The 13,546-nt window shown below is 36.8% G+C and overlaps 2 protein-coding genes across 2 annotated transcripts; one reads left to right on the top strand and one right to left on the bottom strand.

Moving 5' to 3' along the window:
• The first annotated feature begins 8,468 nt into the window (after positions 1-8,468).
• Positions 8,469-9,234, top strand: BNAA09G23700D. Its single transcript, XM_013861945.3, has one exon. The coding sequence runs from the start codon at positions 8,835-8,837 to the stop codon at positions 9,102-9,104; it is 270 nt and encodes an 89-aa protein (XP_013717399.1). The 5' UTR covers positions 8,469-8,834; the 3' UTR covers positions 9,105-9,234.
• A 726-nt stretch (positions 9,235-9,960) lies between these two features.
• Positions 9,961-13,546, bottom strand: LOC106421200 (CLP protease regulatory subunit CLPX3, mitochondrial). The gene is made up of 15 exons (XM_013862050.3): positions 12,676-13,546; positions 12,539-12,600; positions 12,367-12,449; positions 12,184-12,263; positions 12,062-12,112; positions 11,898-11,972; positions 11,740-11,817; positions 11,592-11,648; positions 11,439-11,509; positions 11,266-11,365; positions 11,077-11,181; positions 10,889-10,951; positions 10,671-10,793; positions 10,417-10,584; positions 9,961-10,240 (listed from the first exon to the last, which is right to left on the bottom strand). Exons 1-15 carry the CDS (start codon positions 13,465-13,467, stop codon positions 10,199-10,201), a joined length of 1,950 nt encoding a protein of 649 aa, XP_013717504.2. The 5' UTR covers positions 13,468-13,546; the 3' UTR covers positions 9,961-10,198.

Raw genomic sequence — 13,546 nt, 5'->3', positions numbered from 1 at the left:
ACTGGATAGATAACTAACATAAGAAAGTACAGAAACAGAAACAGAAACAGAAACAACAAAACAGAAAACAGAAAAAAAAAAAAAAACAAACTGTTAAAAATAGTCATCATTAACTTTCTATATAAATTACCAAGAGATTACCAACAAATCATCATTTCACCATCAACGATCAAAATCAGACTAAACTATATTAGAATTTCATATTTGTTCTAATAATATACATTATGACGACTCAAACTTTTAAAAAATCATGCATTATTTTCATGATTGTAGCTATATGTACAGTGATGTTTTCGGCACAAAATTGTCTTTCAACCAATGTTGAAAAATGTGTCAAACACTGCATCCCGAATCAGTGCATGAAAGTAGCCAAACAAGCAGATATGTCTATTTGTGAAAAAGCTTGCAAAAAGCTTTGCAACAAACATGTAACAAGTCATGAACAATATGCTGTTCCTACAACCGGTGGTGGTTTCATGTGCACTCATTTTTGGAATTGTGTTTCCTAACTACTTTCAAATTTAAAATTTACCATTGTGTTCTTCCTTTTGACATGTTAAATTGATATTTGTGTTTGTTTGATTTGACGCATATTATATATATACAATTATTGTGCAACAAGTTTTTATCGTTGTTAACAAATATTTAATATTCAATATTACTGTATATTTCAACAAATATATTACAACAATTCCAATAAATGATGCAATATTAACCTAGTAAAATTTCATTTTAATCAACATCAACGTTAATTAAAAATATGCTAGCGATACATGGTGACTGCATTGTAAATTTTACATAATTTAGTGATATAAAAAATTAAGAATCAATCCACACAAATAAAAAGGAGTACAATCAAATCTATGCAGGCCAAAAATTAACATCTAGTAAAAATAAACTTAAGTGCACTTAAGATAAAAGTAAAAAAGTAAAACACAGAACAAAAATATAGACTGATCACATTAACTTATACATTAATAGATGTGGAGAGAAGATACAAGACTTCTTCAAAGATTTGTATTGGAACTCCAGTATTTCTAACCTTAATCTATTTATAAATTATATTCAGTTTATGCTTATGAATTTATTTTCTATGTCTGAGTAATTCACTTCTTAGATTTAAGGTTCAAATAGGTTAAAGAGGGATTAACCCAAAATATATAATTGCTAATGTGATAAATATCCTTCAAAGAATTGTGGTTAATGCTTTTGTCCTAGAGTAGCTAACTAGAACATTGAACTTAGGATTGTGGACCCCCAGCTCGCTAGAATTTTTAGGTTAGCCCCACAGCTTGCTAGAATTTTTGCAATGTTCTTAGGAGCGGTTAGGCAGGTCAGGTAAGTTAGGCGGATTTAATGGTTGGAAGTGGTCTGGTCACTCTACTAAAAGTGGAGTGCGATAAGATTAGGGATGCGCCTTGTGAAGGCTGCCTACGTACCATTGTCGAAGGGATCAAGCCTTTTGTAGTTCGTCCTGGAGTTGAGATTCTTACAACCTGTTTTCCAGTCAGACCTTTACGGTCTAGTTACGTGTCGAGTAGAGGTAATCGGGCATTTACATGGGTGAAGAGGGAAGACTATGAGTTGTCATCTCGTAATCTAACTCTAGGTGAACTTCTAAACCTGTGATCTATTTTCCGCATAGCATAAACTTGCGGGATTTCTTAAGACACTCGACTATTAGCCAAAAGACAAATTTTGGGATCTCGTATCAGGGTGTTTGATACGATCATTGATGTTAGTGATATCAAACCTAAGGAGTGATTTGTACTCTCTCCAAAAAGAGGTTCAGTTATTTTAAAAGTTTTGTGATTAACATTTTAAATTTTTTTTACAACAAATATACAAATGTTAATAAAATCATATGAGTAGAAAGTATCAATAATAAATATTTATACTAAAATATACTACATATATATTAAAATATATATATATATATATATATATATATATATATATATATGTGTGTGTGTGTCAATATCACTAAAGTTTAAATGTATATCATATAAAGTAAATAAAATGTTTTTTTTATTTATTTACCAAAAAAAAATGATTGTAAATAAACAAAAGATATTAGTTTTGATTTATGTGCTTACTCTAATGTATATATTTTTATGTATGCACATTATTTTTTAAATAGGTGGTTTCTAATATGTTATTTGATCTTGACAATCCCAAAAATACACTTCTCCAAATCGAAGTGATTTTTAATATTGGAAGCACTATATATATATATATATTATTTCATTTAGATTAAATATTTTAGTCTTAATATTTATTCCTAAAAATCTTTTAGTGAAATATCATGATCACAAGATTCCAATCAACTCCGTTTGAGTTTGTTCGAAGAATGAGAGATTTGATCATTCATCTAATATTTGTTTCTCCCTAATACCCTATGCTATTATAATTGTGAGAATGAGAGATTTGAACTATTTATTATAAGTTTTTTGATTTATCATTTAATAAATCAAACATTTTTTTAGTTTATACATAGTTTACATATACTAGAATGGTAAAGTATTATATATAGTTCTTTATCGGTACAGTCTTAAGTAAGTAAACCTCAAAAGCATATGTTAATAAAATAAGTAATTTATTGTTCTAGAACTAGATGATTTTTTAGAACGAACCGGTGAATATATACTAGACATATATTTAGAGTCTGCACTTATATTCTATAACAACTTGATATATTAGATTTGATAACTAACCTGTGAGTAGAGTTTGCCGGTGATTTTCTTCAAAATTTTGATTCTTAGATATGTAGGTGGAGTTGAACTAATTTTTACAGATGTCCGTCTTTTTAAATTGACACTTATGTAATTCACTGAATTCACAGAAGAAGTTAAAAAAAAAACAAAACTCATATCAGTGCTATATATATTATTTTGAAATTATATTATTTTTAATTCAAATATAGCAATTGTAAACAAATCACAATTTTAATTCATATGCACAAAAGAACAAAACCACAATTTTATAAAAGTAGAAAATCAAATCACTTATGGAGAGTCAATAGTAAACAAATCGAGAGCAGAAAACCTAATCCCCCTTTGTCATATTACAATTGATGTTTCCTATCTGGTTTGTGTGATTTGTATCAGACACAAAACTTAATTTTCTTTTGTGCATATGAAGTCTTAAAATAACTAAAATGAGTTGTAATATGTTAACTCTTAAACAACGATGATACATTTAAGAGATCAACATTTGTATTCGTCATTTTACAATCGATAAAAAGTGTAGTGATACAAAATGTTAAAAACATTAGTATAAAAAACTCACCCCGAGCATGAGCGCGAGTTATCATCTAGTCCCATGTATATAATAGAGAAACATTTGAAAAGTTGTATCAAGTTTGTATTAATTAAAAATTAGTCTTTCTTAGGTGTCATTTAATTAGAATGTCAATTTGACTTACGTGACAACATAAAAATCAATTGAAAATTTAGTAAGTCCAAAATCCAATTACTAGAAAAACTTATATTAACCCAAACATAAATGTATATGATATGATAAACTTAATTCTCAGCGATCTGATTAAATTAATATTCGGCGATCTCATTAAATGAGACTTTCTTTAAATGGTCCAAGGTTGATTTATATTGTGATCCTACATAATAACTTTTTTAAAAAAATGTAAGATATACTTTTAGTCCGTATTACTTGGACAACAATTTAAATCAAAGTTTGATATATATATTATGGCCTAAGTATTGCATGTTTTTGCTATAAATCGGAAAGTAATGATTTTCTTAAGAGACGCATCTATTCAAAATTGTTTTGTTAATAAAAGAAAAAAAGAAGAATATTGTTTGGCTCTTAAGCCTTCCTTGCCTACATAAATTTATATAAAGAGTAATACAAAAATTAAGTTTTCTTGTTATTACCAAACAAACTTATATATCAAATATGTTTCCTTGCAACATAATTCTTTAGAACTTGAATTATGAAATTTACATTGAAGATTAAGAAAAAGCTTTGGCACCTGCCTAATTGTTTTTCGTAGTCTAGAAAAACATTAACATTGATATTTCTTAGTAGCTAATGATATATATCACGCTAACCTAACTTTCATCTTATACAAAATATCAGTTGCAAACTGATAATACCATCATCTTTCTATATTTAGGCCTAAAGTATAATAATAGGCCTAAATAAGATCTTTGTATTATTATAGATTTTTGGGTATTCTAAGAACAATGGATCTTTAGTTCTATTTTATAAAGCTTCCACTACATCATGTGGTATCAGAGTTGTTGTTTTTGCTTCTTAATCAAAACTCGATTCTGGATATGGAGAATTTGTTAGTGGAATGATTGGAATCATTTGTCAGGAATTGAGGAACAGTTTTTCTACCAAAAATCGAGGATTCAGTGGCTAAAACTTGGAGATCGCAACACCAGTTTCTACCATAATATAAGTCAGAGCAGGAACTCCAGGAATGCAATAAGGAAATTGACTACCGCAGGAGGGGACATGATCACTGAACCGGTTCTGATCAAGATAGAAGCAGCCTGTCACTTTCAAAATTTTATGCAGAATGTTCCAGATGGGGTTGCAGAGGTTGATCTGGAGGCTCTATCTCGACTAGTGCAGTACAAATGCAGTAGATAAGATGCTGCTATGTTGATTAGACCGGTCCAAGCTTAGGAGATACGGGATACCCTATATCTCAATGCCATCAAACAAAGCCCCGGGTCCTAATGGATATCCAATAGAGTTCTACAAAGCCGCATGGCCTCTTATCGGTGCAGACTTTGTCACGGCAGTGCAATCATTTTTTCTATATGGGTTCTTGCCAAAGAGTATCAATGCAACACTCCTTGCTTTGGTACCAAAATCCCAAGATGTGGAACATATGTCTGATTATAGGCCCATTGCATGTTGCAATGTGATCTATAAGGCTATATCGAAACTGATAGCAAGGAGATTAATGGTACCTCTGCCATCGGCTATAGAACTGAATCAGTGTGCGTTCGTTGAAGGTCGGTTGCTGCTAGAAAATGTACTACTAGAGATGGAGCTTGTAATGGATTATCACAATCCCACACTTACCCCTCGAGCTGCTATCAAACTTGATATCTCCAAAGCGTTTGATTCCGTCTAGTGGGAGTTCATAGAAGCAACGCTGCGGGCGATGCACTACCCGGATCAATTTATAGCCTTGATCATGTGCTGTATAAAAACGACTGGTTTCTCGGTTTCAGTGAATGTTGAGTTAGAGGGGTTCTTCCAGAGTGCCCGTGTAGTAAGACAAGGATGTGCATTGTCCCCGTACTTATATGTCATCATCAGTAATGTACTCTCACTAATGCTGAACAAAGGAGTGGAAAGAGGGAGATTGGATACCACCCGAAATGTAAAGAAGTAAAGCTCTCTCATCTCAGCTTTGCGGATGATATTATGGTATTCATGGATGGTTCTCCACAGTCTCTGCGAGGCACCATGGGGGCTTTTGAGGGGTTTGCAAGGATATCGAGCTTGTCTATAAATATAGCAAAGTCAACCTTGTATGCAGGGGGTCGTGGAAGCAAATTAATAGAGCAGGAGGTGACCTTGTCAGGGCTCGCTGTATCCTCCCTACCAGCTAAATACCTTGGGTTACATCTCACCACTAAGACTATGACTCGTAAAGACTATGAGCCACTGGTTGAAAAGATCAAGCAGAGGCTACAAATCTTGACGAGCAAATACTTGTCCTTTGCAGGCCGGTTATAACTAATTCAGTCTGTGATATATAGCAAATCCAACTTCTGGAGCTCTACTTTTTGTCTACCTAAAGGCTGCCTTGATAAGATTGAGAGTATGTGCTCCTCATTTCTGTACACCGCGTGAAGAAGGTGGACTAGGGCTTCATCGACTGTCAGATATGTCTAAGGTTTTTGCACTGAAACTCATCCGGAAGCTTTTCACAACGTCAGGCTCTCTTTGGGTATCCTGGGTCAAGGAAAAATTATGGAGCAATGATTCATTATGGGACATTAGGGAGTCAGCTAAGGGATCGTGGGTGTGGAGGAAGCTCCTGAGGCTGAGGCCGCTGGCTGCTCAATTCATCAGAATGCAAATTAAAAATGGGCAGATAACTCTATTTTGGTCGGACCCCTGGCTTCCTGGGGGCCGACTTATTGACATAGTGGGGGATAGTGGTCCACAACGGCTTGATATTGGGCGATATACCAAGGTTGCTGATGCTGCAAATGCTTCTGGTTGGCAGATTCGAAGATGCAGAGACCAAACTCTACAGCAAATAATCACGAGTGTTAGAAGTTTCAAAGCACTAGTTGTTGGTAAGGAGGACATGGTTCTATAGAAATCAGGGTCGGATGAGTATAAGTGCAGGTTCTCGTCTTTCCAAACATGGGAGCAGATACAACCGCATAGAGAGACGCAGAATCGGAGTAAAGTGGTATGGTTCGTCCAAGGGTCGCCTCGTTTTGCCTTCATTACTTGGTTAGCAATTCGAGATACACTTGCGACTGGAGTTAGAATGAGACAGTGGGAAGTAGTACAAGGATGTGTGTTTTGTGGAGAGCCTAATGAGTCCAGAGACCACCTCTTCTTTGCTTGCCCTTACACCTTCACTGTATGGTTGGCAGTAGTGGGAGACTTGCTGGGAGTCAATGCTGATCCAAATTGGGAGATGACATTAAACCGGCTGGTAGAGCACGACTATGATAAACTGACATTCATATTACTGAGGTTGGTGTTTCAAACTTCTATATACTATCTTTGGAAGAAGAGAAATGATAGGAGGCATACTGGGAAGTTGAAACTGGACGGCCAGTTGACTACTCTCATTGAGAAAATGGTCAGGAATAGGATTATGTCAACTCGGTACTTTGAGAAACCAAGGCTTCTAGGACTGATGCAAAGATGGTTCAAAGGACACTAGCTCATTGGTATAGAGTTAGAAGCATATATTTATTCTTATGATTCTTTGTACATAAACTCTCAGTTTCATTCAATATAAATTTAACATTTTACTAAAAAAAAGTTTGAAGTTATTTTTTTTTGCAGTAATTTGAAAGTTAATTTGAAGGTGAGATGAGAAAATTTAAGGATTTAAATTTATGTTGCCAAAATAAAAATTAATTTAATTTTTTTTATTATTAAGTTTTTAAAAAAGATATATGTCATGCGTTTTGCGCTTTAGTATATAAAAGATATTTGTAGCTATAATATATTTTTTGCAGTAATTTGAAAGTTAATTTGAACGTGAGATGAGAAAATTTAAGGATTTAAATTTCTGTTGCCAAAATAAAAATTAATTTAATTTTTAATTATTAAGTTTTTTAAAAAGATATATGTCATGCGTTTTGCGCTTTAGTATATAAAAGATATTTGTACCTATAATATTTTAATTTACAATTTTCAATTAAACATTTTTATTTTATATTTGAATAAAGTTTTCTTAAAAATATAATTTTTTTTGACCAAACCAGATCCGACCAGAATGGCAAACGCTAGTTAAATAATCAACCTAACAACTGATTTTTTTTTCTGAACACTGAATATCATAAAAGATGCAGACCAACCGAAACTAGTTGGTAGAAACAGAGTACAGAGCAGATTTTACGAGGGCATCAGCCACGAAGTTCAAGTTTCTGGAAATAAAAACATAGGAGATACAATCAAAGGAAAGAGATAGATGCTCGATGTCCCGAGTGATTCCGTGGAGATCCGCCGGGTGCTGATTCGAGGAGATGATAGTAGCAACTAGTGCTTGAAAATCTGATTTGATACAGATTTTGGAGAAACCCATTTCACAGGCGTTGATAAGAGCTGACCTGACTGCAATCGCTTCCGCCATCAACGCTGATGAGATGTAGGAGAAGGTCCTAGTTCCCTGACATAGGCCTTCATTGCAACTGTCCTGGAAGATCCATCTGCAGCCTGCTTTGTTTGTGCCCGCCTGCCAAGCCGCATCAGTGAAGCAAGCGATTGAAGTGGAGGTCGACGATGGTTGTAGCGTACGCTGGCGCTGAGCTGAAGGTCCTGGTTCTGGAGTTGATTGCGCTGCATTCCACTCTCTTGCTGCTCGAAAGGCTTTCGAGATGATCTCATCTGGTGAAGGGATCCTGTTTTCAAAGATCATGTAGTTTCTAGCAGTCCAAATATCCCAGCAGATCCAAGGGAATAGAGGTCCTGTTACTCCTATCGGTGGGAGGTTAGTAGCTTCAGCTGCACGTAAGAAGGCCTCTTCAAAAGTGTTGCATTCCGTTGGGTTAAAGTTAGAAGTCCAGATGTGTGCAGACCAGACTCATCGAGTAAAAGGACAGTGTAAGAAGACGTGAGCTGCAGTTTATGGTTCTCCGCAGTGGCGACATGAGGTGTTGCTATTTATGCCTCGCCTCGCTAAGTTCTCTCCAAGGGCTAAAGCTCCTTGCGTGATTCTCTAAGGGCTCAACCTAACAACTGATAAAAATTAATTTTGTCATGACAAATCAATCAATTGAGATTTTATTATAACTATTTTAGGTTCAAGACGGTTTCCAAATATAGTACAACAAAACCAGCTGCCTGCACTTGCGGATAATTCATAATCTCTTAAAAGACAATGTTGACCCTTATCCAAAATGATCTGAGGTGGGTACATTGGTAATTAATTATATGAATCAATCCACCAAACCAACAAGACAAAAACTTGGGGAAACCAGGGGAGACAGCGTCTGGTTTTGCACTCTGTCTAATCCTCTTCCTCTCTATTATATAAACAGACTTGTAGGAAATTACCTTTCTTCATCAACAACTTTCACAAAGCAATTTACAAACAAAAAAAAACACAAAGCTAAAAGCTTTCCAATTAAGAAGAAAAAGAAAGAGAAAAGATGAGTTCAAGGAGCAAAGCATGGTTAGTGGCAGCAACCATTGGAGCCGTGGAGGCCTCCAAAGACCAATTGGGACTATGCCGGTGGAATTACATGATCCGATCTGTGAATCAACGTATCCGAAACAACGTGAGATCCGCTGCTCAGGCGAACAGGTTCTCTTCTTCGTCCACCAACGCCCTTGCCTCCTGCAAGGATTGTGACAAGGCCAAGAAGGCTGAGGAGTCTCTCAGGACGGTCATGTACTTGAGCTGTTGGGGTCCCAATTGATGACGACGGATCTAAGATTTTTTTCTGTTTTTACCGTTGATTGGATCCGACAGGTTGTATCACAAGTTAGAGATATTTGTACAGAAAGTAGAGATGAATATAAAAAACTTTATGATTATGTTACTGGAAATGATAGAAGGTTCTATGATCCATTCTTTTGACACATCAAGCTTGTCCGTTTTTTTTACTTTCGAACTTGACTATAGAAGTTTTACATTAGATATCTTGCGTCATTAAGATACTTATATATATATTTTAATATTAATAAAACTATATGAATTTTACATTTGGATATGTTCTAATCATATCGAATGCAACTCAGGGCAAGTTGGAAAACTTTCTCATTCGATATGAGCTTCAACCTGCTCTATACAATATTTGTAGGGAGGAATGAACATCTGGAATGAGGTTGAGCTTTTAGCCAGTCCATCAAACGGAGGAAGAGGAAGGTTATGTCTTGCAGATTCTTGCTGTCACTGATGGAGAGAAAGGTTGCATATGCTTTACAAAGGAAACTAATAAAAGAATCAGTTCTGATAGGATCTTTGAGTGATAAATGTCACAAAGTTTTTGATTGATTATCTGCAGAAACACAAAGGGATAGTATCTTGGTACTTGAGGCAATCTGAAGGTGGTGATTCTTTTGTTGGTGCATATCTAGCCTCTTTCGCGATGAGTTTTGAAATTTCATCTCTCACACAAGCCAGTTTTGAAGTTTGTATGAGACCAGAGGAATGAGTTTGGTTGTTGTGAATGCTTGGCATTCATAAGGATCTCCAGATATGAGTAAGGTCTTCTTGGTTCCACGGAGATTTAGGAATGAGATTAGAAAATAACATGAACTAACAAACCAAAAAATAAAAAGAAATTACTCATGGAAGCAGAGAATTACAAATGTTTTGTTTACACAGTGGGATACACTTCTATTCTTTGTTCTATGTAAACAATTCAACTTTCGAATCTGTAAGCTAACAATTTTATCGTACAAAGTGGATAAAACCTCTTAGCACTTTTATGAATGTTGTTTTTTACAAATAATCAAGAAACCCCCTCATGTTAAAAAGAAAATAAAAACAGTTCTTGTCTCGTTCTCTTTACAAGCTCATTGCTCTTGCTGAGCCTATTCTTTCGTCAACCTGCAAAACACCCATCAGGTTTCAGTGATCATCATCATAGCCCAGTCCAGAAACATATGAGACTTTCTTCGGTATGAAACATAATTTACTTGCCCTTATACAACAGTTTCAGAAGAGAGGGTCCATGAAGTAAACAAATAACATTTTTGAAGGAGCAGCCAATAAATGATGCTTACAGTTGTTTCTGTAGCATCTTTCGACTTGTTCTCGTTGAGGTAACGCTCAAAAGCCCCGTCTCCTCTAAGTAGTTTTGCTGTGCATCCACGAGAAGCTTCTGAGCCTGTTGAATCCTCATCTACAATAACAGCGTCGATTCTTTCGTCTCCCTTCTTAGCATCTGGAATCTGACAAAACAAAATGAAAGAAAAAAGTGTGAAGAAAAGAGTTATAAAGTAGTTTTTTTTTTTTTTTGGTTGTAGCTGAAGAGTACCTCAAACATGGCTTCGGTAAGAATGCTTTCAAGCAAGGCTCTAAGTCCCCTCGCACCTGTATTCTTCACCATCGCTAGCTTGGAAATGATCCCCAGCGCTTTCTCAGTAAAATGCAACTTTACCTGAAATTTTGCAACAGATCATGCATGTATGAGGACCAAAAAGTCCAAGTTTAAGCTTAAATTTACATCAGGTTGTATATTTCGAGGGAGCTTACATTGTTCATACTAAAGAGTTTCTTGTACTGTTTCCCAAGAGCATTTTTGGGTTCTACAAGCACCTACAGGGCAAACAACAAAGGCAACTTTATCTTTGATGAAGATAGCAACCACTAATCTTTGATAAGATGAAGTAGCAAGTAGCATCACTCGAACATAACAAAAGGTTTGGAAAATGTTAAATTACCCTAATGAGCTGGTCCTCTGTTAGAGCTGACAAACTAACTAGTATGGGAAAGCGCCCTACAAACTCAGGGATGAGGCCATATGCTGTAAGATCAGCGCTCTCCACCTGAAAATGCAGCCGCCGGCATTTCAAAACTAAGATCTCTTTCCTGGAATGACAAGTGTTTACATACGGAAACAGACTAGTTACCGATTCTAGCAAAGATGAAGTTACTGCCCCACTGGTAACTCCACTGGTAGCCATGTTGGCACGGACAGGAGCTCCAAAACCAATAGACGAATCTTGTCGTCTGGAACACATTAGAGATGATGATGATCAAAGTCAAGCAGAACCAGAACAAAAATGAAGCATAGTGAACTTACCTATCCACAATGGTCTTCTCAAGGTCAACAAATGCTCCTCCACAGATAAAGAGGATATCTTTTGTGTCTATCTGTGCATCATAAGAATAATATTGAGTAACAAACAACCCTTGTAGATACGTACGTAATGAAACTAAAGATAGATTTCTAAACCTGTATATGGTCAGCCCGTGGATGCTTCCTTGCTCCCTTCCCTGGAACATTTACGATCTGCAAGGAACCAACGATCAATACAACAGAAGCAAGAAAAAACTATATTCCAATAAATGCATCACAAGGGTAAGAAAGCAAATCCACTTACAGTGCCTTCCAGTAATTTTAAAAGTGCCTGTTGGACTCCTTCCCCGGAGACATCCCGGCTAATGTTTAAACTCTCAGCCTGCACAAGGGAAAAATCTAGGAAGCATTTATCTTCTTCTTATCGATTTCAGGAGGTATCATTGTCTTGTGCATACTGACCTTCTTTGTTATCTTATCGACTTCATCAATGTAGACTATTCCCTGCTGTGCTGCTTGCACGTTGAACTCAGCGACCTACACATCCAAAAAGGGATTCTTCTGTAATGCAAGAAGATTAGCAAATGTGCTGAGAATGTTATCCATCTCTGAACAAGAAGTGGTACCGTTAGTAGTTTATGAAGGATTGATTCAACATCGTCACCAACATAGCCAGCCTGTACAAAAGATGGGGTCAAAGAGCAACAAACAATGCCAGGACAGGAGCGATGTAAGATCAGAATCTTACCTGAGTCAGTGTAGTTGCATCAGCAATGACAAATGGAACATTGACAAGCCGAGCTAAAGTCTTTGCAAGTAATGTCTTGCCTATTTGTTCAAGAATCCGAATGAATAATCAAGTCAGAGTCGGGAGGGGGAGGGGGAGGACGATAGAATAGATTATGATCAGAAAGAAAACACAAGGTCATACCAGAGCCGGTAGGCCCCATAAGAAGAACATTGCTCTTATCTAATTCTACATTATCGTCATCATCAAGTGATTGTGCTGCTGACCTAGTAGTAGTATTCAAGGCCCACAATGTCAACACAATATAGCAAATAAGTTTTGACAGATCTAAGCCAATGAATGAGAGAAAGCCAACCCTTTCTTCATAGAGGTATGATATATTCTCTTGTAATGGTTATACACAGCGACAGAGAGCACCTACGATCAAAGTCAAAGTCAAAGTCAAGACCACAATGTCGGAAATGAGCAGTTATGTAAAAAAAGAGACAGAACCTTTTTGGCGCGGCTTTGGCCAATGACGAACTTGTCAAGCCATTTGCAAATCTCTTTGGGAGTAGGAAAGTCTGTGCCTAGGGTAGCTCCACCCCAACGACTAACGTCTTTAGCTGCATCCGGCAACGGAGAAGTATCCATTTTAACAGCGCCGTTAGAAGCTGGAGCGATGTTGTTTGGAGGAGAAGCGTTCAAAGGAGGAGGAGGGGGTGTAGACGACCAATCCTCAGGTGGCTCCGCACCGTAAGATCTGAGCGTATCCCAGAAGGAAGATCTGAGCTTGTTTCTGTGATTGGAGCTGAGATTCAAATCCTTTGAATGTTGTTTCCTGGTCGTTGTTGGGGACTGGACACGACCGATCTCGACGAATGTCCCCTGGAGAGGAGAGACCCCGTAAGCTGTTTTGCATGTCGGACAGAAATTGACAGACTGGAAACTGGTTTTGTCTGCCACGTTTGAATCTGAATCTTCGGGACGGTGGAGAAGATTCGGAGAAGGGAACTGACGATTGGAGAAGAGAAGATCCATTTGCTTCGAGCATCGAGGGCAATTGGGCTCTGCTCTGAGCTTCCGCCGTGTGACGGGGACAGAAAAATCATCGCCTCCTCCTCCTCCTCCGCCGTTGTTTCCACCACCAACACCGCCTTGCTCCGATTTGAACCGTTCCTGGAGACGGCGGCGAGGTGGAGACAATCCCAATTCAAGAGAATAGAGATGAGCAGGAACAGGGGAAACCGAACGGGCGTGGAAAGCTAAGGACTTGAGATTCCTCCATCTCCAAATTCCAGACATTTGATTTGATTTGATTTGAGATGGTTGAAACAAACAAAAGTGTGTTGTGTATACAAAATTAAAAAAAAGATAAAACAGT

This window comes from Brassica napus, chromosome A9, assembly GCF_020379485.1.
Source record: "Brassica napus cultivar Da-Ae chromosome A9, Da-Ae, whole genome shotgun sequence".
Lineage (NCBI taxonomy): Eukaryota > Viridiplantae > Streptophyta > Magnoliopsida > Brassicales > Brassicaceae > Brassica > Brassica napus.
This window is presented reverse-complemented; position numbering and strand designations above follow the sequence as displayed.